Below are 23714 nucleotides of genomic sequence, written 5' to 3'. Positions count from 1 at the left end.
GACTCACGCTGTGCTACACCAACCTGCCTGCAGAAAATTCAATTTCAACGCATTCCGATACTCTATATTATATACACATGATAATCTATTATTGATCTCATATTCTCATTGTTCAAGCTGGTTAATTAATTGATGAAACCCTTCTATATATCTTTTCAATATACTCCGAAATTTTAAAGTAAGCTCATGCATGCAGACTAATTTAACTCCTTATTACCAGCTCAATCCTAGTAAAACTGAGACATATACTTTTTATACTTCAATTAATTTAATGCATTGTGGGATTCAAAGGTTAGATGAGGTAATATATGATTGATAGTTGATTCTTATGGAAAAAAAAGTAGCCTACGGCTAGTCTTCTTGTTAAAATAACTTCAATAGGCTACTTTTTTTTTTTGAACGTTGAGTCTTCTTTTTATTTTGGTAAGAAAAATTAGTTATTACTATAATAAAGCAGCTTCCAATTGGGCTTACTTAGGCTACAAAGGGTTCTCGGCTGCATAGTTGGGCTCAACTAATAAAAGATGGACTTGATTAGTTATGTTTGGATTGAAAAAAAAAAGTTGTATTGGATGAAATAAGATGACTAATTTCTGCCCAATCACACAATAATTGGTAGTCATGAAATTAATTTCTTCGAAATTCTAATATCACATTTTATTTTACGGAATTCTGATATCACATTAAACAGACATAAATCTCTCAATAAATTCTTTATCATAATCATACACATTACCTAGAGATTAAACCACCAACTAAGATTAAACCACCTACTAATTAAACAACATTTTACAACAATATATATTAAACTGAAGTATCATCGATCATATGTAGACAAGATAAAATACAATTTTATTTGAATGAAAATGTAAGAATTTGGATATTCTCTTAGTTTGGAACTATCAAGGTTACGTATCATGGACGATTAAAAATTGTTTTGGAATTTTATCGCTATTCGAGTTTAGATTTTTTTTATGAAATGGAGTTTATATATTTTCAACCAGCTTAAATATTCGTATATACTACTTAGGTACCTTATTTTTGCTTGCACTGCTCCTCTACCATAGATTTAGTTTCTTTTTTTTATTCTCCTTTATTATTGAAACAAAATTGTTCTAGTTGTATTTATTAAATTGAAATTCACTTTCAAACGGCTATCTTCACACAAAAATACAAGTTTGCAACTAAATTTAATGGGAGTTTAAAAAAAATTATGGACAAAAAATTGGCTGGGTTCGGTTTAGGCTACCGCTACCAACCAAAGCACACTTCCGGAATCATGAGTTACTTATAGAAGAAAGTACAAATGTCTATCAACACAACTCTTACACACACCCTTCTCGGGGAAAATAAATTAATGATGAAATATCATACAATCATTAATTTATAAGTGAAATTTACCCTATAATGAACAAAACACTCACAAATATGTGTTGTTTGCAATTATTATAATTTATAAGTGAGTGCTTGAACCCTTAGATTATGTTGGATTGTTAATAATATATTTAATTTTTTTTAACTTATAACACACTCAAATTAAAATTGCAACAACAATTTCATATTAAAAACTAAAATAAAATAATGCACTTCGTGGTAGAAGTACCAAAATTTATTCATAAAAATAATATTAATGTTTTATTCAACCGTTATGACACCAAACAACGGCGACATCTCACTAATACCATATTTTTCTCTTTATCTCTCACTTCTTACTCTTTATATGAAATCATATATCGCCACTATTTTTTTCTCGTTCTCTTCATTTCTCATTCTGATTGATGTTTTCCTAAGATTCTCCTGTCTTCAAACACAAGTAAAATGAGTTATGGTTTATTCGCACTTCACACTACTAGAAAAAGGATTTTTCACATCAGGGTTTTCACATCAGTTGATTAAATACCTGATGTGAAAGGTAATGCGGTGGCAATTTCGAAATTACAGTGAACTTTTATAAGACTTTTCACATCAGTTCAGAATATGTCCGATGTAAAAAATAATTAGTAAATATGTTTTACATCGGTTGCTATAAAACCCGATGTGAAAGGTTAAAGCGGTGGCATTTTTGAAATTTTAATGAATTACTTTTCACATCAGGTATAATACAACCGATGTGAAAAGTCCCTCATGAAGTACTTTTCACATCAGATATAATACAACCGATGTGAAAAGTCCTTCATGAAAATTAAACCCAAACACATCACAAACCTAGCATTCTCACACAGAAACCCAAAACAAACCCAAAACCCGATCGTAGCCTCACCGCTCTCGCTGCATTCGCATCGTCGCCTCACCGCCACTACTCACCGCTCTCGCTGTCACCGGTCCTCGCTGCCGCCGCTCTCGCTGTCGCCGGTCCTCGCTGCCGCCGCTCTCGCTGCCTTCGCTCTCGCTGCCTTCGCTCTCACTGCCTTCAAGGACCTTGTTGTTAGCTTCGTTCAGCGGCGAGTTGTTAGCTTCGTTCAGGACCTTGTTGTTAGCTTCCTTCAAGGACCTTGTGAATTCGACACAACCCTTTCTTCCTCTCATTACGAAAACAAATATCTCGCGCTCTAAGCTTGAAACCTCACCAGATCGAACTCTATCTCTGGCGCGGCGTCTTCGGTTTCGGTTTCTGGAGCTCTGTTTGACACTCCAGGCCTCGACCCCTCTCTCCCTCCCTTCAAAGCCTTCGTCAAGCAGATCGTGCAAGCTTTTCTCGAAGAGAAGCAACAACAGCTAGATGAAGAACAACAAGAACAACAAGGAGTTACCCAGGACAAGGAGTTCGATGACGATGGCGATCTCATCATCTTCAAGGTCTGTTTCATCTTCACACTCTGGTTATTTTTTGAAGCAATGGTTGCTTAGGTTGAAGAAATTTGATTGTTTTCCTGTTTGTTTTGGTGGGTTGTTTCAGCTTTCGGAGAAGAGGAAGGTGACGATTCAGGATTTCAGAGGGAAAACACTGGTCTCCATTAGGGAGTATTACAGAAAGGACGGCAAGGACCTACCTACTTCAAAAGGTGCTTGTATTTTCAATTCTGCTCTTTGCATTCCTAGAGGAAAAACAATTTTGGATTGTCGGTTTTCAATATTTTCTTTCTTTGTTGAAATAAGGATATTTTGGGAGTTTATGTTATGTTTTAAACATGTTCTAATCCATGACTTACTATAAACCCTCGCTGTTGGCATTGCAAACTCCCAGTTGAGAACTTCCTTTGTAGCTTGGCATGAAAATGTTTGTGCACATTTGAGAGTATCTACTATTTATCTAGGGTTGTATTCTTGTGTAACGTGAAGCATTTCCCCTATACTAGTGTGATCAATAATTTATGCAATCTGCATTTGTATTGTCAAGTTCATGCTCACTGGCTGTCTTGCTCATATGTGATTCAATAGCAGGTCTTTTCACTAAGAAATACAGAAGCTTCTCTTTTTATACAGATCACGCCTCGAATGATTTTGCCACTAAGAAGGTCAAGGTAATATATTTGAAAGTTCCTGAATGTTTAAACGGTCACTCAATTTAGTCACTACAATCAACTTAAACTTCTGTAACTTGACTGATGTTTTATACGTTCAGGGACTTGCAACTTTGCAAGTATTTTCTTCTTCCAAAGACATACTTACTAGCGGCAAAATCTTTTAGGGAACAGATTGACCATTAACACAGTTTTCAATTTTTTGAGCTGTACTTCCTATACCTATAGTTTCTAGTTATCAAAATTCAATTATCCTCATTGTGTTATTCATCCTGCAGTTATACACTGGTTCCGTCCTCTTTGTTTCTTGGGTTTTTTGCTTCTATAATGTTGGTTGGACAGGTACATACATGGAAACATGTCTAAGTTCTATATTTTCTTCAAATTGTCATTAGCCTCTTGTATCTTTACTAATCTAAGTTTGGGCTTTCAGGGAATATATCTCACTTCCACTGCACGCAGTCATGCTAAAGATAACAACTTGCATGAAGGTGCACTAATTGGCGACTTCAATGGGGAATTCTGGAGTGTGCACTACTAGAAAAATGAATTTTGGCATCAAGATCCATAGCTTTCTACTTTTCGTTCACCCTAAACCCTATGTTCAACTCCTTTGATGATTTTCGTTAAGATTGGTATATGGGTCAGATAACAATGTTCATTTTCAGTCATCTTAGTTTCTCATTTGCTTGTTTGTTTAACTGGTTAAGTGCTGACCATTTTTTATTTTTTATTAACTTTGAACTGTGCATTTGTGTCAATAATGTGCTTTTTTTCAAGTAATTTAATTTTGCATTCGTTTGTTCGTTTAGTTGGGTAATTCAAGTCTGATTTTTCTTGTTGATTAATTGAACTATGGATTTTGTCATTGTGTGATTAGGTGAGGAAAGTGGATATGCTTGATGGAGTTTCCATTGTGCGATCTGAGAAGGTGAAGGATGAGTTGGTTTTCGATGGAAATGACATTGAGCTTGTTTCTAGGTCATGTGCCCTTATCAATCAGGTACAGTTTTTTTTCATTCTATGGATACATGCTAATGCCTGACTTTGTTGTTGTCTAATTTTTGTCTTGCTTGGATTTTAATTTTGGTTATTTTGTTGTTTTTGTTACATAAATTCCATGTTAAGAACAAGGATATCAGGAAGTTTCTTGATGGTATTTATGTTAGTGAGAAGGGGACCGCATTAATAAAGAAGGTACTTTTTTATCACCCTTTAAGTTCATTGATGATTTCCGTAAAGATTGTAATATATGATAGATAGTAATATTCATTTTCAGTGATCTTAATTTCTAATTTGCTTGTTTGTTTAACTGCTCATTTTGAATTCCTTACTTTTTTCCTAGCTAGAGAATGATTTTTTGAAGAGAGATAAAAGTGGTGGTTATTTGAAAAGAGTTTAGCTATATTGATATTGATTCCTCTTCCACATCGGTGACTGTCTCTGGCCAGATTATTTTATGAGGTCTCACATTTACCCAAATCTTTTCTCTTTTTTTTTTATTTGCAAAAATAAGCACTCCTTCATGCTGCTAATTCTGATTACCAAAGTTTCATAATCATCGTTTGCTCATAAAATTCACAGAGCCTCATCCATGTCCATAAAAGCATGATCTGAGTTTTTTTATTGTTGCAGGCCTCAATTGTCATTTTAGAAATTCACATCCCTCACTCCTTAACTGTTTACCTACATCATTTTGTATTTGGCTTTTCATTTTTCTGTCATTTAACAATTTCAGTGTTAGCTGCTTCTTGCTTTTCAATTTTTTATTCTCTTTTAGACATCCTGATTTAACTCCTGTTTTTAATTTTCAATTGTTTAACCTGCATCTATGTAGAAAAGTTAAGTTTGCAATGGATCAATTGTAAATAAATGAGAAAGCTGAAGTTTGTTGATTTAGTTCTCTATTTCTCCCTCATCTTTATTCTTATATTCTTCCATATGTAGGTGGTGAAAAAGATCGTTATGGGGAAAAAGATTGGAGCATGTATTTAGTAGAAAGTCTAAATTAAGGGTATGTGTTTATATATACTTGCAGTTTTTGTTCATCAGATTCATTATGTAATGAATGAGCTAGTTATACTGGTTGAGAGATAGTTAGTGCAATGTACTAATGAAAATAATATTCATCCACTTTCTCTCATTTCCTTCTATGTTAGGTTAACAGTGTGTGCTACTTCACTTTCTGTAACTGGAACTTTGGAAAGTTAAATTAGTTATGAGCTAATTATATGAGCTATTTCTGAATGGAAAATGTGCTAGGTATGACTTTTTAATTGATTCCAAACATAACTGGTTTTGTTTTTTTTTTAAAAAAAAAAAGACTTTTCACATCGGTTTTGGCATAAACCGATGTGAAATGTGTAGTTTTCACATCGGGGATTTGATTCCACCGATGTGAAATACATGTGGAGATTTGAAAAAGAAATGACTAAACAGACTTTTCACATCGGTTGCGGCATAAACCGATGTGAAATGTGTAGTTTTCACATCGGGTATTTGATTCCACCGATGTGAAATACACGTGCAGATTTGAAAAAGAAATTACTAAACATACTTTTAACATCGGTTGCGGCATTAACCGATGTGAAATGTGTAGTTTTCACATCGGCTGTGTACTCGATGTGAAAAGGTGGGGACATACCACATCACCTTTGTTTACATCGGTTGTATACCCGATGTGAAAAGTACTTTTCGCCCGATGTGAAAAGTACTTTTTGTAGTAGTGTCACTTTCTCTTCAATCTTATTTCCACTTCTTTTATCTTTATAACTCTATCATCTTCTCCTATCACTTCACACATCTAATTTTTAATTCATGCCTCTCTCTTTTATTCATATTTTAGCAAAGTCAAAGTGTATTAAGGGTGTGAGTTAAACTTTATTCCAAGTAAAATACAGTGAAAAGTTGGACATCATATTATAATATAATATATATATTAGAAATTCTACGTCTAAAATGAATGATGATATATACACACTTCTCCACTTATTTTCTACCTCATTTTCTATCTATTTCTCTTTTATCTATCAAACGAATCATCTATCGTATATTTACTTTTTCTCTCATTTTATCCTATCTCTCCCTTCTTCCACCTCCACCTCTTCACACCTCAAAACTAAGGTGGGAAGAGATGATTATTCATCTAAAATATCTATCTTATGTTTCAGATTCCGGTCCTCTTATTCTGAAGACAAAAATGAAAGTCAAAGTTGATGTTTGTTGAAACTCTGAATTTCCTCGTCCCTGATCCACATGCGGCACTTTTCCTTTCCTCAATTTTTCAAGACTAAGCTGATCAAGCCGTGTTATTATACAACTACTATCTTTGTATTCTTCACAATCAATTCTATTAGCTACAAATAAGTTACTCATAATTTTTATTTATTTATAGAATCGATTATATAATGATTTACTTAACTAGTCCATACACTATACCTCTACCTTTCATTTTTGTTAGCAGAAAATAGAATAGAGCATAGTTTCTTTCACTTGTCTTTTCATTTACACTTTCAACAACCCACACAACAAGTTCTTCTTTTCCTCAACCAACTATTCTTACCCTTCATCTAAAAACCATAAATACAACTAGTATTCAGTATTCACTTGCACAAAAAACCACAATATACAAGCCTGCAATGTTAACTGAGACCTTGCACCATTCAGATGAAGTTGTGACCATGGACAACTCCCACCACTACTACAGCCAAGGCAGCACCACCACCACCACTGTGAGTGAGATAGAGGAAGAGTGCTCCACCCAGTTGCACTTGAATGATGGTCCTATGACAACAATTAGTGAAGAGAAGGAGAAGGAGGGAGAAGAAGAAGAGCCTGTTTATGTGGCAGTGGGTAAGAGCCAGACTAGCATGGAAGCTCTGTCATGGACCCTCAACAATTTGGTTACTCCATCTACTACACTCTATCTCATACATGTTTTCCCAGAGATCAAGCATATTCCCAATCCTTGTAAGTTTTCTTCCAATTACCCCATCACATAAATTTTCCATTTTTCTGTTATTTTCTTGCTCTGATCACACCCTGGGGCCTGGGCCTAACTGTGACTGTGAGGTTGAAATCTTAACCACCATGTTATTTTTAGACCATAAAAATGTTATCTTTATTGCCTCTAATGATCTAGGGATATAGAAAATGGTTGCAAGTTCGATTCAAGGGAAAATACTTCAATTCAGTTAGCAAGCACTTCTTTAAATTTCTTTAACTTTTTCTTGAGAATTTGGTTTTCTGGTTTCTTCACTTCAATCCATGAACAATTTTGAGGTCCTAAGATGATCCAACAGTCAACAAAGGATGACTAAAGATGGATGTGAAGTCTTAGCTTGGACAAAGATAGGGTCATACCTAATACAATTATTAAAAGTCCAAAATGTAAAATTCAAGGGCTAAAAGTCAAAACCCACAAGTAGGATTATTAGGATCACTGTTTTTCCTTTTCTAAATGCAAATGCTGATTTTCTCAAGTTGAAAGTAAAATGCTATTTCTAATTAACCAATTTCTCCATATGGGCCTGTTCTCTAGTGAATGTGTGCTTTCACTGTGTTTGTGTGATGACAGTGGGAGTGGGAATGGTTCCAAAGGACCAAGTGAGTACTGAGCAAGTGGAGAGCTATATGGCCCAAGAAAGAGGTAAGAGGAGGGAGCTTCTACACAAGTTCATCCAATTATGCTCTGCTTCCAAGGTACTAATTCTAGTATTATAATATAAGTACTTCAAATCTATTTTCCAATTTCACCCAAAACCAAGAGATGAAGTGACAAAAGTATCAAACAGGTTAAGGTGGACACCATTCTGATTGAGAGTGACTTGATTGCAAAGGCTATCATTGATCTCATTCCCATTCTTCAAATAAGAAAACTTGTGATTGGAACAAACAAATCCCAATTAAGGTAAACTAAAATCCCTTACTACTAGTGCATCTAAGTAGAATTTTAGTTTGGGCCTATATCAGTTTTGTCATAAATGAACCACTAACATAATAATGTTTGAGCAGAAAACTAAGGTCTAAGAAAGGGAACAGCATGGCTGATCAGATACTTCAGAATGCACCAGAAAGTTGCAAGGTAAGAATTATATGTGAAGGGGAGGAAGTAAATCAACAGACAGCTAATGATACTTCAATGTCCCACAAAGAAGAAGACCAGAAAAATGATTGGTTTTCATCACTTTCATGTATTTGCTTTTGACTTTGGAGCCTAATTTGTCAGAACAATGAGTGTGTAATGTGAATTGCAGCACAAGGGATGGCTACCTCATTGAATATTAGTTTTAGATTTTAGGCTATGAAAGATCAATAGTGTAGATGAAAATGAAGTGCTTGAAATTAACCAGAATAAGCTTTTCATACAACATCATCAGTTTATGATTTGCTTGGGCTGCCAATAATTTTAGTTTAAGGTAGTCCTCATCTGTTATCTATTATTGTAATACACTAAATTTGAAGAGCAAAGACAAAGTGTTGTCACTTCAATCATTCGTTTCTGGCACGTTAAGAAACTATAAACCTTAAACATATAAATACATATATCATTTTGTTAGATTTATGATGATAATAATAACATCATTACATATAATTTAGGGGGAGGGTCCACTTAGTTTGATAATTTTTTCCTGCTCTTAAGGTTTGAGCATATACTAAAAATATTTAAAGCATATCAATGACTCACCTGAGCTGCAATCAAAAAGAAGCGTCCATTGATGATAACCAGATCTCATTTCTAATCACAAACTTTCCCTCAAATCAACTTTTTTTTTAATGCATTTGGGTATAACCTTTTCTGAGATAGACTTGTCATTGGGTTTGATAATAGTAAAACATTCATACAGGACATGAATAAGAGAAGTGATGTTAACATAAAGAATGCATTTTGAATAAAGTTTTGGTCTGCAAAGTTTTTTTATTTATCATTCAACATCGATGGCTTTATAATTAATATAATAACATTTATTTGCACATATCACTTTCTTAATATTATTTATTTATGCAATTATTCTCTCCATATCACTTTCTTTAATTTTGTTAAATAAAACTTTGTCTGTACCCTTTTGTAGTTTTGTTTGTACACACAAATACGTCCTATATTTTTTTAGCATTTAAAATACATGAATACTCAAATTGCGGAAGTTTCGTCTTAGTTACACTTACATGATGAAACTCCAATCCAATCAACTCCAAAATCCTGGTCATTTTCTCTTGATCACAAAGTTCATGTGTGTGTTTGAATACCAATGTGAATAGACTTTCATCCCGGTTCATAAGAGAGTTTTGTTGACTTTTTATTTTAAAGTAAGTGTTAACGTCAGTTTGCACCGGTGCGAGCCTGAATCCAAAATAGCCTACAACTTCATAGGAGAAACCAAGTTGATAGAAACTTGGACACAACAATAGCATGTCAATATTGTCAGGGAAAATGGGGCAAGACTGTTTGCACTATGATTCCCATGAAGAAACATCCAGTTGCACTTGTTTTCTCATTGGGTTCAGGAGAAAAAACCAAGTGTTAAATTACAGCCATAGCAGCAGCACCAGTGAGATAGGCAACAAGGATTCAGAGGAGCTGTTTGAGATCAATCTGGAGGAGCCATTGGATACAATATCAGAAGACTGTGAGAGCAGTGTGTTCTCTTTTGATATTCACAATGAGAAAGACATTGTTTATGTGGCAGTAGGCCAAGCTGGAGAATCAAGCATGGAAGCGCTTTTGTGGACTTTGAAACATGCTGTCACACCCTCTACCACTGTCTGTTTCATACACGTTTTTCCTGAAATCAGGCTCATTCCAACTCCATGTGAGTCAAGTTCTTCTATTTTTACCCACTTTGTCCTTCTCCTCCTCTGTTCCTATATCAGATGATTGTAAACTTCCACTCCGTCCGTTCGTGATTATAAGACCCCATAAGTTGGAAAAGCTTTTTTCTAAGACTAAGCTCCGTTTGGAAAAACTTATTTGAGCTTATCTTATAGTATAAATGCTTATGAAGTGTTTGGAAGAATATATTTAAATAGCTTATGGTCAAGCTATAAGTTGTTTTAAGCTTATTTTCAAAAACTGTTTAGATTAGCTTATGAATAAGAGTTTATACTTACCTAAAACGGTAATACCTATTATCAGCTTATAATAGGCGATTATGCGATAAGCGCTTATGTGATTATGTCAATGTTTATCGTATAAGATTAGCTCAAATAAGCTCTTCCAAACAACCTTAGGGTTTCGGTCAACAACTTAATTAAGCGCTTATGACTTATCTAAAAGTTGTTTTGAGTTTATATTAACCTTCCTTAACTTACGAATAAGCGTTCATGGATATATAAGCCCATAACGCCCATAACTTTTGTTGAGCTTATTTCAACAGGCTTCTCACGTAAAAGTTTAATTTGTTTAAACACACCATAAGTCCTAGTATAACTGCATGTTTAGATTTCACCTTTAAACCTTATAGAAATACTTCTCCCCTGCAAAAACTACTCCTATACAACTGCTGAAGTTAATAAAAAATGAGGAATAGAAAAGTTTTATTGGCTTCTCATACAAAATTTCTCACAACTTACTCATTTAGCTATGGCTTTGGGTGCTTCATCCTATTGTTTTTTAATGTTTAATGGCAGTTGGAAAAATTCCAAGGAATCTTGTAGATCCAGAGTATGTTAATTTTCACTTAACTCAAGAGAAAGGCAAGAAGAAAGAGCTCCTTCAAAGGTTCATTGACTTGTGCACTGATTCAAAGGTACATAAATCACAGCTGAGAAATAATAAAGCCCATGACACGAGTTTATTTGGACAATCACTAGTCACTAGGCTTTTTGATGTGGTAGTTGAAGATTAAAAAATAATAATGAAATTCAGGTTAAGGTGGAGATCATGCTCACTGAAGGTGACAACATTTCCAAAGCCATCGTGGACCTTGTTAGGAATCTTGGTATAAGGAAATTGGTGATTGGAACTAGCAAATCTAATTTAAGGTACCAAGCCCTGCAAAATCTGAAATAAATATAAATTAGTGCATGTTTGTAAATCATTCTATAATTGATTATAAGGTCAGTATCAATTCTGAAGATAAGTTTCTGTGAGTAGCTTCTTAGTTTCAGAATTGATTCTGATGAAAGAAAGTTGATCTAAACATGTTATTAATAACAATAGTGTATTATTAACCTGTCAGTAATTTTGTTTTTGGGATTTGCAGTAAGTATGTCTCTAGAAGGAGAAATGTCATAGCAGATAAGGTCCTAAAGAATGCCCCAGAAATATGTGATGTTAAAATTATATGCGATGGAAAGGAAGTGATTGATCAAATGATTGTTAGCTCTTCATATTTATGCCCAAGTTCTGGTAGAAGTTCCAGAGTTTCACTAGAAGAAGCTAAATCCCATGGCTTTGTTCAATCGTTGCGTTTTATGCCAAATACTGCATGGTTATCTAGATTCTAGACCCAGATTTTAATAAACAATATCAGTAGAGATTGAATATGTATAAGAAGACTTCAAATATGGTTGATCCGATTGTTAGACTTGGTTAGTGCAGGTCTTAGACAATAATGCATTAGTCATATATGAATGTTTTTTATAAACAAAAAGGATCTTTATCTATTTGGGATGAATGGGATGATCTTTATAGTAGTTTTAGTGGTTGAAGACTTTGCATATATGTGCTCAATGTGAAAAGAACACAGAGAACAGGTTTTGAATGTATGAAACTTACTAGATGGAAAGATATTTTTGTAAACAGCCTGCAGCTTAATTGTTAATTTGTTAGTTGATCTATGATGAACGACATGTTCAAAATCAACATGCTTATGATGGTTCACCGGTGGACCACTTTTAAAATGGTATATCAAACGACCCAAATTAAAATGGTCAGATACTCAATAGTAGTATTTTTCCACTTGCACCGTCTACTGTTGACGCTACCACCCTCAAACATCACTTGACACCCTTTGTCCTATCACCACCATTACCAGACAATATCCACCTCTACCATAGCTTAACACCTTCAACCGTTGTTGACAATACCATAGCTTGGCACCTTCCACCATTGTTGTCATTGTAGATACCCTTGTCCACCATTGTTGTCATTGTAGATACCCTTGTCCACCATTGTTGTCATTGTAGATACCCTTGTCCACCATTGACACTCTTCACCATAGCCCAGCCACCTTACATATGGATAATTTAATTACTTACATGTGATTTGCATTCACGGTTTCTAGTGTGCATCAAATATTAAATAAACTAAATATGTATCATGTTTATACCCTATCATAATCTCATCTTTCCACCAAACAAGCTGTTGGTATCAAAATATTGTAATGCATTACATTTGTCCATTTGAGGAAATTTTGTGAAGAGAAGATCACAACACAACCCTCCTCTCCTGCATGTGCATCTATAACGTCCATGAGTGTTGAGCTTCTCAAATGAACACTCAAAGAAAGATAAATCTTATTAAACCATATTGTCATGATTAAAACACAAACTAGTGTGTATTTTAATTGATTTTGGGTTCAGATGCTCCACTTTCTAATGTTGACAATGCGTACAGGCCATGGTTCAGTCCTTATGCCAACAAAGGTCCTTATTTTCCATGACGTGACAATGTTGTTGTTTTCATCATACAATGTGGAGAAAAGTAGATTCATGCCTTTGAGATGACAGAAGCCATGCATTAATAATGCCATACAAATCTGAAACTGCAAATAGCCAACAAAAACAAACATACAATTCCTCATCATCTGTTCCTGAAACATTGAAAAACAGTTCCTCCCCTCTAACAGATCAAACCATTTGTAATCAATATTGTCTATCTAGAAGAAATCGAACTCCAGATAATTATCAGAGCCTTTCTGATTTGCTGGCGGCATATTGCTAACAGCCTTTTCGCCAGTTGATGAGGCTGGGGAAGGTATCTTCTCAAACTCTACAGCCTTTGGGATCTCAGGTGGGGTAGCACAACGGATCAATGCCCAATTCACACCTTCAAAAAAGGGATGTTGCTTAATCTCAGTAGCGCCTCTTTTATATGCCAATCTGTGCTGTGGTTCCTTTACAAGCAGCCCCCTTATAAGATCCCTTGCTGCAAAACTGACAACAGGTGCTTCTGGGAACCGCAAGGGTTGGCCTACAACATTAAACAACGTCGCTCGGTTCCCCGATCCCTTAAAAGGAGTTTTACCAAACAACAGCTCATATAGAAAGATTCCAAAAGTCCACCAATCAACTGCACTCCCATGACCTTCACCCTTAATGATCTCAGGTGCCAAGTATTCATGTGTTCCAACAAATGACATGGACCGAGCATCGGTAGGCTCGGCAATGAGTTCCGGTAATGGGCTCACCTGGTTGCCTATTTCGTTTTTAGGCTTCCGGTCCTTCTTTGATTTGCTAGAAAAGAGACGAGGTGAAAAGCATGAAGTAGGAGCAACACAGGAAGGCTGGATGCAAGAAGGCGGCTCAATACATGCAGGCTGAACACAATAAGCAGAATTCTTTCTTAAAGGCTCAGAATCTATGGATGAGGATTTAACGAGGGTTGGGCTAACAGCACATCGGAGGGAAAGATCAAAGTCAGAAAGCATAATATGTCCATCATCCCTAACAAGGACATTTTCAGGCTTAAGGTCACGGTAGACAATCCCAAGCATGTGGAGGTACTCCATAGCCAGTAGGACCTCTGCCACATAAAATCTGCAAGTTACAACGAAATTAGCAGTTGTTACCATCAAATCAAATTAATAAAAATACCCAGAAATAAAGAAACAGGAAAAGAAACCATGATTCAACTTAAGAAGTATCAAACATTGTGAGTGGACCCTCTCATATTGTAACTTCACATGACCTCACATTTTAAACTTTTAAGCCTTTCTCTCTATTCATTTATATTAAAAAGATGGGGCCCTATCAAAACTTGTGAATATTTATAAAGAGATAGACAATATTTACATAGCCATGTCAAGTGAAAAATCAATTTCAGAGGGATCCGTTCACACGAAACGTCTCCCTTCCCGCAGCCAGACTTTTTAAGAAATAAAAGAGGCTAAGGAAATAAGGAATCCAAGCATGACAAAAAATTCATCTACATGGATAGATTATCCCAGCAAAAGAAACAAAACAGATGCCTTGTTGTTATAAGATAACTGACAATTAAGATTTCCACTTAATTTACCATTCCACAGACAAGCTTCCGAAGATTTTCTTTTCCTCTGGTTGAGATTATGTATTAGTTTGGACATTCAGACAAAATGAAGGAGTCATCAACCTCAAAAAACAATTTGATATCTGAAATTGTCGGGAGTTCATTACTTCACCTCATATAAGATTTAAAAAAAAAAAACCAGAGGCATGATAAGCAGACCATAGTAGTCAATAGCGGCAAATAGCGGCGCTATAGCGGCGTAGCGGAGCGGAGCGGCTCCCTGCCGCTATTGAGATGAAATAGCGGCCAACTTCACAATAGCGGTCATAGCGGCGCGAATAGCGGCCAAAATAGCGGCAGATCGCGGCCAATAGCGGGAAATAGCGGCGCTATATGAACGAAGGAGAAAATGACTCAAGCCCCTTCGTTTTAAATCGTTGGGGAACCTTTTTATGGGCATGTTAGGACTTCTCAGGGCCATTATAGGTCAAAATTGAAAGAATTAAGCTTCATTCTTCATTCAGATTTGCAAATTCGACTTCTTTACCTTGCTTTTGAGAAGTTATTAGTTGTGTGTTATTGTTCAAGACTTATGATTTTTATTTCTATTATGAATGTTATGAATTTTAGGCAATATTTGACATTGTTTGCTATTTATATGTATATAGTATTAAACTATTAATGATATAAAATTACATAAAAAAATTCAGAATAGCGGCCATCCCGCTATGCGCTATCACGCTATCCCACTTTTGGGGCCGGCCGCTACGCGCCGCTATCCGGGATTGACTACTATGAAGCAGACTAACTTGTAGAATTGTAAATAGGATCTGCAAGCTAGGGTGAGGGTGAAGTAATCTAACTATCTAAGAATTAGAATTAAGTTGTTTTAATACAGTGTAGCAATTATAGAAACAAGTCAATAAGGGTGCAGGAATAAGGACAACTGCATCGCAACTGCCTACATTAAAGGTTCAATATCCTGAAAAGGTTCAAGCCTAGTTTCCTTCCTTGTAGAATATAACATGCCACTAAAGCTTTATATATGAAATTGAGTCAGCGAAGGGTAAGACTTGTGCAGGCAATGAAAAGAAAATAGGAAATCGAGAGAGAAACAGCATGTATTATAAGTTATAACCAGCACAAATAAACCAAAATTGAGTTAAAAATTAAACATACTTTACTGCCTGCTCAGGAAAATGCTTCCCTGGTTGTTTCTGCCTAAGAGTATGGAGGTCTCCACCTGGGCAGAATTCCATTACCAAGCAAGAGAATTTCTCTGTCTCAAAATGGGTGTACAAAGTTGGGAGAAAAGGGTGGTCAAGTGACTGCAGAATTTCTCGTTCTGTCTGAGCACGAAGTAGCTTTTTACGACTTGCTAGGGACCCTTTGTCCATTACCTTCATTGCAAAGTAACATTTAGTTCCACTTAACTCTGAGAGGTATACACTGCCAATATCCCCACAGCCCAACCTCTTCAGTAGTCTAAAGTGACCTAAACCCAATACCCCGTCTCTAGCTCGAACCACTTGGATAGCTTCCCATCTCATGTCATTGGCCTTGTGAGGCTTGTTTACGCTGCTACTGAAGCTACTGCAAGTACTCTCATCGCTCACATCACTGCTTGTACTTCCTCTGCAAATACTGCTCTTACCACTCTCCACAAAATCAGCTCGATCGCTGATCTTGGCGCTTCCACTTGTCTTTGCAAGACTGCTGGCCCCATCACTAACTTTGGCAGAAACAGAACTGTTCTTCACACTTCCGTATTCCGATGTCTTTTTTCCATGATCGATAGAGCTTTTCTGTGAGCCTACGTTCTCATTAACAGCACGATCCAATTCTCCAGATGTTTTATCAAGAACTGATGAGGAAGCACCAGAACCAACTTTACTCAAGGAATCAGCGAACCCCTTTTGGATTGAAGCTCCCAACCTCTTGCTTTCAGAAATTTCCCCAGGATTCTGCTTCGACGTGTTTTGTACAGACTTAGACAAATCTTCTGAAGCAGCAAGCTCGGGTTTGCCCGTCTTCGAAACCAGCAGTGAAGAAGGCTTGTTATCCTTTGCCTCAAGGGTTTGAATCCCAGGTGTCTTCTGATTATTATGCTTTGGGAGAGCTCTGGTGCCACTTTTTGAGTCCATCAGAAGTGCTAAAGAGTTTCAATTGAGATCAGATTGACCAAATCCATGGCTTAGCATCCATCGATATCTTCAAAAATAAAAATACAACCTATCAATATCATAAAGCTATCAGCCATATTTCACCACAGCATAAAAAACAAGCACAGTTTAACAACAACATGTGGACAAAGACTCATCTACCAATCTATTAAAGAAAGACCAAAGCATGGATGAAATCAACACACAAATAATAGCTCACAGCTCACATTCCACAAGAGATAAATAGATCCAATACATACTAAGCAAAACAGTTCCTTCCACTGATGCATAACACATGTGTATCACAACATGTTGTTAAAGCATAACAATATTATTAGCCAACATACAGTGAACAGAACCTAACAGACCCAGATAGCAAATCAAGCATACATCCCAAAAAAGAATAAAACTTTAACTGTGAAGGTGCATGCAGAACATGCTCAGATTAGAAAAGTTCAAAACTTCTAAGCAACCAACAAGATAAGAATCAACCCAAAAAATTAAAATTCATAGAGGGTTGGACATGGAAGATGAAAAAAAAGGGTAAAGTGAGAGCTAAATTCGCCAGTGAATAGGAAAATGCAGGGTTTGAAGAGATGCAAGGGTTGGAATTTTTGTTACCTTGAGAAGTTTCTGAGGAAATTGAATTAAAAAATGGATCTTTATGGAGGAAGAGTGGTTTAGGGTGGAATATGAAGCAGATCCGAAGTGAAAGAGAGAGACCCAGATGGAGAAAAGTGAAAAGTGTGAAGCTTTGATGGGAGTGGTGTGAAAGAGCAATGAAGAGAATGAGAGAAGAAATGCAAGAGGCCAAAAGGGAAAGTAAGATGAGCCCAAAAAAGTACCTAATTTGAAGGATGGATGAGAACTCAGAACTCAGCTTTGGTTGCTTTTGCAGTGAGAGAAAGGAAGAGAGAAAGAAAGCACTGTTGATAGATATGCAGCTCCTGGTGGTAGCTCAGAGAGAGAGAGAGAGTCACAAAATTAGACTGGGCTTCTGTGGTGGACTATTAGGCAGGAAGAGGAGAGAGAGAGTGTGTTTTAGAGAGAGAGAGAGTTTTAGAGAGAGAGGAGTCAAAGGTAAAGGTTTAGTAATTTTTGTTGATTGAATAATGGGAATGGTGTTTTGTCCCCAAAACCAAGAGAGGTCCAAGTCACTAAACAGTTCTGAGGTCTTGCACCTGTCTCTCATGCCTTTGCCCAATTAATGAATTTTATCTTCTTGCTCTCATCCTTTTCTATTTTGTTATCCATATTCATATTCATATTTTTTATGGGATATAGTATGTTTTTACTTTTTAGTCCCTTAAAATACTTATTTTAAGGGAGTAAAAATATAAATTAAGAGTGGGTTTTTTTTTCATGTACCCAAAAAAATAAGAGTGGGTTCCAACAAGGTTTAAAACAAGTGAAGTTTTTAAAGCATCTAATCCATAATTCAATCTTTAAATAGTGTATATATATGGAGAAAGATTTGTTTAAAGATACTTAATTATTTAATATAGTTTACGAGACTCGAAAAGATTAATCGCATGACTGTCGATTGTGTGAATACTTTAGTAAAAAGTAAAATATGTGTGGATTGAATTTAGTTTTTTCAAACAATAAATTTAGTTTTTTAGTAAAATATGTGAAATTAATCATTATGATGCATTTTGTGGAGGTTAAAATTATCACTAACACATTTTGAGACCGGTGAAAACCACACTAATACATAAAAACTATCACAAAATAAACTATAGTAACTAGTAGCTAACTTTATATATTTTATTAATATTAGTGACTAGAAAAAGTTGATTGCATTAATTTTAAAGCCAATTTAGGTGTAACAACTTTATGATAAAAAAGAGTAATGGATTAAAGTTTAGCTTGAATTTGCATGAAATATTAGTTCATATATGAACAAGTTGTTAAAGTTTGTTAAATTGTCCATAATTGGACATTTCCATTTGAAAAGCTCTGAATTCAGGTTTTATTCAGGTTTTAGGATAACAACGTCCCTAATGTCAAAAAAAAAAGGATAACAACGTCCCTATGATGTGGAGCACATTGTACTAACTACTATTACTGTCCTACACAGTACACACTCTCTTCAAAATCAGAATATAACAAAAAAGAAAGGGGGAAATAATAATATTGCGAAGAAATATCAAGAGAAAAAGAAACTATTTTTCCTATTGACAATAATTGTTATTATGATTATGTTTGCATGGATCCATTGATGGAAATACAAATTCCCATCACTTAAGGCGACATCAAGATTTTTGGCTACCTAAAATGGGTGTTACTTTCCCTTGCAGTCAATGAAATCACAGAGTAATGGACCAACGGTTGATGGGAATGTTTGGGCTGATCCAATGAAAAACAGAGGTGTATTACTGAATCATCCAAGCTATAAGTTTAGGTGGACCATCCAAGACACTCACTGCAATTGCCATTAAAGCTTTTGATTATGGATGTACCACAAAGAAGTAGCTCTAGTTTAATTGTAAAAACAGTACTTATACTTGGCTAATGATAGGTGGATTTGTACTTTTTAACAAACATTCAATAGACATATACTCCATATTATAAGTCACAAATAACTAATTTTCTTAGATTAAGAAAAGTAGTTATTAGTAATAAATTTGTAAAAAAAATGATTTATTTTCCTAAATTACCCTTATTTACTTTCCTATAATTTTCTCTCTCTCCAAGTTAATACTTCTAAAGCTTATCATCTCTTTCATATTAAATATGAGGGTGAACTTGGAAAAAATTATTTAATGCTTCCTAGATTTTAGAAAGTGACTTATATTTTGTAACAAATTTTTTTTAAAATATGTGACTTATTGGTGGCTTTTAATTGGTGCTAAAATGTTTGTGACGGTTAGAAATCATTATTTATGTTCATCAATTAAAGTGAACGTTTATGTAATATTTTTGTTTAAATTTAAATTTCAATTATTCGCAACATCCAATTGAAATATGTATTTAGTGGAGGTCTTTGACCACAACAAAACATGAAGTGTAGAAAAAATATATCTATCCGTATCAAATTCAAATCATTATAAAAGTAGTGTACGAAACCACTAGAATTTAGCGATAGTCTAACACCGCCAAAAACATGTTTAATTTGTTTATTTTTCTTTTCACGTTTAACCGCGGTTAAAAATGCATATGTAAATTGAATTTCATATAAATCGCTATTGCAAAATAGAATAGGATTTATTGTGGAGGTACTCCTTCTCTATCCTAACAATTAAGATTATTATTCTCTGTGTCTTTATAATACTAGCCAAGCAGGGCCCAATATTGTAAATGCTATATTGCTATGACAGGACAAGGGATCACATACGGATCACTCAAACCTTATATATGCGAGGAAGTAAGAAAGAGAGGTTTATGGTGTGTATTAATAAGAGTTTGGCTGAAATTGATTTCATTAGTGCACAAATAGCTTTATCAAAGTGGTATATGGGTTGTATGAAGGACCCAATTGGTGTGAAATCTCATAAATAATAGCAATAGAGGTGGTTGGAAATTCATTTCCCATATGAACCCAATCTTTTTAGTGTTTCATGTAATCCAAATATCTCTCTTTCCAGAAAGCATAGGATATCTCATAATGCATTGAAGATTTTAATAAGGATATAAATTCATAGAGATATATCACTTTAATTTTTCCCTTTGATATCCACCACAAAATTAATACGACCATCCAATAACTCAGAAAACCTGAACACAATATATAACTTTATTATTATTTAGAATATGACCAAACATGTCCCCTTCAATCATCAACCAAATGTTTCTTAGGCATTCTTTTGATTCTCTTTTTTTTTTCTCTTCTGCAATATTTTTTCTAACACTGCTAGTTACGTATCAGCACAAATGGGAAAATTGGATACGTAATTGAGAATCCAAGTGTCTCAAAAACGACAATAAATCAACTTTGGAATGTGACTTTATTTTACAAATGTTTCGTTTGATTGCTCATGTCGTGGACAACTTTCTTGGTTCTAGTCCTTGTCTAGAGTCATTCAGCAACAGCCACATGGTGCAACCAAGGGGAGGTTTTGTGAGGTTCAACTTTGGTATTAGAATTCGCATTAAATTTAACTTTACTCTAAAAGTTTAGTTGGATGTGAGAATTACCCTACTCATACATATGAAAATTAGTTCAGTCATATTTGTCGTGAGGGTGAAACATTAACACATATCTCTTGTCAATGGCTGGACATTTGGTGCGTAGAATTTGGACATAAAGATATTTGCATGTGGTCCAATAAGTAGATTTATAATAGTATCCTGGTATCATTTCAGAATTTGGGTTGCTAGGGTTAGGATTAGTGTAGTGGGTTTAGATTTTGACTCTTGCAAAATATATAGTACCTAAGTTTGGTCCCAAGCCAAAAGCAAAGAAGGGCACTTCACGCTTCTATGGTCCTTTCCCTCTCTCAAACAGACACTTTGTTTTCTCAGTTGCTTTCTTCTTTTTTCTTTCTTTATAGACCCCCCACACCCTTAAAATTATTTTTTCTCGGTCAATCAAACCTTTATTTGGGCCAAGTATATCCTTTTATTTAGGGGCTCCTTTTGTTATCAGAAAAAATGTTGAATCATGATAAGATTTTTCTCTGCCTTTTTTCTTTCTAGGTTTTGAAACATGTGATGTCTTGAGAGTGAGTGGAACCAAACTAGGGTACCTTTTCTGATATACAAAATTAGCATTGGCTTTTGTATCTTGGATTTTAAGTTGCTCAATAGTATACATTAAAAAACATATTTCTTTTACAAGTATTATTATTGATCTACTTGGGTTTTTGTTTGTTAACTTCATAGCCTTTTTCTACTATCACCTGGTATTGGTGTTAATTTCATTGTTAAAGTTTCCAAGCTAAGCAATATGCATCTCAATGAACTCCTAAACCAAAAAAAAAATCATGGACACTTATAACAAGTTTAACAAGAGCTTCTGCCATCTAGCATGTTTGGATTTCTTATTTCTTATTAGAATTTCTCTCTAGAATTGATTCTAACTACATAATTAATAGTAGCAGAGTTTCCAAACATACAAAAAATGTATCAAATGAGATACAAGCCATAAACAATGCGGTGAATATTAGTGAAATTTTTTATACAAGCCATTTAATATTTTAAAAACACATCTCAATAAAACAAAACTTGAATTATCTGCATTGCAGATTACATGTCATGAATATTGAGACTTGAACCCAAATGGTTTGACCAAAAGAAAAGAACTCAAATTGATAAACACATAGTGCATCAAATGAGAATTGATAATATCCATATCTCAGAAACAGACACAAATTTTAAAGTTCTGATACAATGTATGCTAAACACTTTGTTAATTAAAAATTAGCACTACCATTATTTGATAAAAAAACCCTTTTTGACCTTTTTAGAACATTAACTATTGTGGCTTTCTAAAATCATGCATTTTGATTGAGCAAGCCTCTGCATATGTTCCTACTTACCCTGCTTTCAATTTTCACTCCAGGCAGTGAAACACATTCAAAGATATAGGAACACTAATCAATGTATAAAACAAAACAAAGGGCTAATTAAAGTATAAGAGAAAAACAAAGCAGATCTGAACTCCATGCATAGAGGTTCGAGCTACCACCCCATAACCACATGCACCTCTATCTGTCTTTTGAATCAAAACTAGCAATTTTATACAGTGGTCCTCTCCAACTCTTCAATTTTAAACTCATTATTATAGTTTCTATGATTAAACATTACTGATACACACTGATATTGTATTTGCAACAACCAAATGGTAGGACAAGTACAATTAGGTTTTGACATATGGCATGCATGTGAATCTTGGGCCCCTCAACATAATTTTCATGTATAGCTTTTTTTTTAATATTTCACTTTGGGTCTCTACAAAGTTTGAATATTATTTTGTTTTACTGATACAAGGGAATATATTCTTTCAAGCGGGAGACTCTGATGCTTCAGAGTTTGATAACATCACCCAGCAGAGAAAGAAAAAAAAGCTTTTGAGAAAGCTTTGGAGATGTGGGATTTGGCTATTAGCTTCACTTTTTGCTCCACTTTTTAGTTTCTTTTTATGTCAAACATCTCTACCATCAAGTGACTAAAGAAAGTGTGAATTTTTTTGCTTTGGCAATTGGTTAGATAAGCCAGTAATCTTCATTGCAATTGATTCTAAATCCAAAATTTAAGTGCAGGGTATTTTTTATTCTGGCAATCATATTCAAGCGGGTTATAATCACAGGACATTGGAGGTAAAACTCGTACTAAATATTTAATGCAATTCCATTTCTATTGACCACTATGAGAAAAAGTTTATGTCAAACAGAAATTGATCTAAACAATTTAGAAGAAGTCACAACTCAAGGTCTTGGCATGGCTACCTGGTCCATACCTTTTTCCTTTGATGTCCTTTTTCTTGGACTAATCATCATTAACATCCCATTTGACCTGTGAACTGGCTGGAAAGGATAAAAATAATGTGGACCAATTATGATAGTGAAGCTTCTTTGTGATGTGGGTTATTGAGTTTAATTAGAGGCATGCTTATCATCTTCATTGGTAGGATGGAATTTTAACAGCAAGGCATTAATAGAGGAGTGATGCCGATTTTTGCAATGTTGTTTGAGTCAGTATACATGGACATCTAATTAGTATAGAAACCTACATACACCTCATTTTTCTTTTTATTTAGGTACTCATTTTTATCTATTTCTCACTTCTTATCATAACATACATCACATTCAATACTTCTCTTATTTTTTCTTTAAAAGAATACTTCTCATCATTTTTCTTTATGAGTGTCTACATCTAATAATGTCTATGGAATTTTTTTTATGTGATCAAATATGGACTAAGTTTAATATTTTACTAGATATGTTTTTTTTTATAAGCATTTTACTAGATATGTATACAATCTAAAATATAGTGAGACACCAT

The 23714-nt window shown here is 34.8% G+C and overlaps 4 protein-coding genes and 1 long non-coding RNA gene across 12 annotated transcripts in view; 3 read left to right on the top strand and 2 right to left on the bottom strand.

Moving 5' to 3' along the window:
* The first annotated feature begins 2858 nt into the window (after positions 1-2858).
* Positions 2859-5737, top strand: LOC130726660 (uncharacterized). 5 transcript variants are annotated; one of them, XR_009014934.1, is made up of 9 exons: positions 2859-3002; positions 3382-3461; positions 3740-3803; positions 3895-4104; positions 4342-4464; positions 4590-4658; positions 4811-4925; positions 5409-5475; positions 5621-5737. It is a non-coding gene; the product is annotated as an uncharacterized LOC130726660 (long non-coding RNA). The 5 variants fall into 5 exon arrangements; XR_009014933.1 differs by having other exon boundaries at positions 4807-4925; XR_009014932.1 differs by lacking the exon at positions 4811-4925 and having other exon boundaries at positions 3895-4096.
* Positions 5738-6723: 986 nt separating this feature from the next.
* Positions 6724-8951, top strand: LOC130723776 (U-box domain-containing protein 35-like). Its single transcript, XM_057574904.1, has 4 exons — positions 6724-7430; positions 8038-8162; positions 8255-8370; positions 8475-8951. Exons 1-4 carry the CDS (start codon positions 7100-7102, stop codon positions 8665-8667), a joined length of 765 nt encoding a protein of 254 aa, XP_057430887.1. The 5' UTR covers positions 6724-7099; the 3' UTR covers positions 8668-8951.
* Positions 8952-9531: 580 nt separating this feature from the next.
* On the top strand, positions 9532-12095 carry LOC130723775 (uncharacterized). The gene is made up of 4 exons (XM_057574903.1): positions 9532-10270; positions 11088-11206; positions 11326-11441; positions 11663-12095. Exons 1-4 carry the CDS (start codon positions 9871-9873, stop codon positions 11904-11906), a joined length of 879 nt encoding a protein of 292 aa, XP_057430886.1. The 5' UTR covers positions 9532-9870; the 3' UTR covers positions 11907-12095.
* A 1000-nt stretch (positions 12096-13095) lies between these two features.
* Positions 13096-17875, bottom strand: LOC130723773 (serine/threonine-protein kinase D6PKL2). 4 transcript variants are annotated; one of them, XM_057574900.1, is made up of 3 exons: positions 17391-17875; positions 15787-16818; positions 13096-14159 (listed from the first exon to the last, which is right to left on the bottom strand). In XM_057574900.1, exons 2-3 carry the CDS (start codon positions 16749-16751, stop codon positions 13280-13282), a joined length of 1845 nt encoding a protein of 614 aa, XP_057430883.1. In that variant the 5' UTR covers positions 16752-16818; positions 17391-17875; the 3' UTR covers positions 13096-13279. The 4 variants fall into 4 exon arrangements, with proteins under 4 accessions (XP_057430883.1, XP_057430882.1, XP_057430881.1 ...); XM_057574899.1 differs by having other exon boundaries at positions 15787-16839; positions 17615-17875; XM_057574898.1 differs by having other exon boundaries at positions 17615-17875.
* A 2550-nt stretch (positions 17876-20425) lies between these two features.
* The window catches only part of LOC130725683 (phosphoglycolate phosphatase 2), a 6144-nt gene continuing 2855 nt past the window's right edge, over positions 20426-23714 (bottom strand). Inside the window, exon 9 of the mRNA XM_057576891.1 lies at positions 20426-20486. Coding sequence (XP_057432874.1) covers positions 20426-20486 — 61 coding nt within the window. The remainder of the gene's footprint in view (positions 20487-23714) is intronic.

This window comes from Lotus japonicus, chromosome 6, assembly GCF_012489685.1.
Source record: "Lotus japonicus ecotype B-129 chromosome 6, LjGifu_v1.2".
Taxonomy (NCBI): Eukaryota; Viridiplantae; Streptophyta; class Magnoliopsida; order Fabales; family Fabaceae; genus Lotus; species Lotus japonicus.
This window is presented reverse-complemented; position numbering and strand designations above follow the sequence as displayed.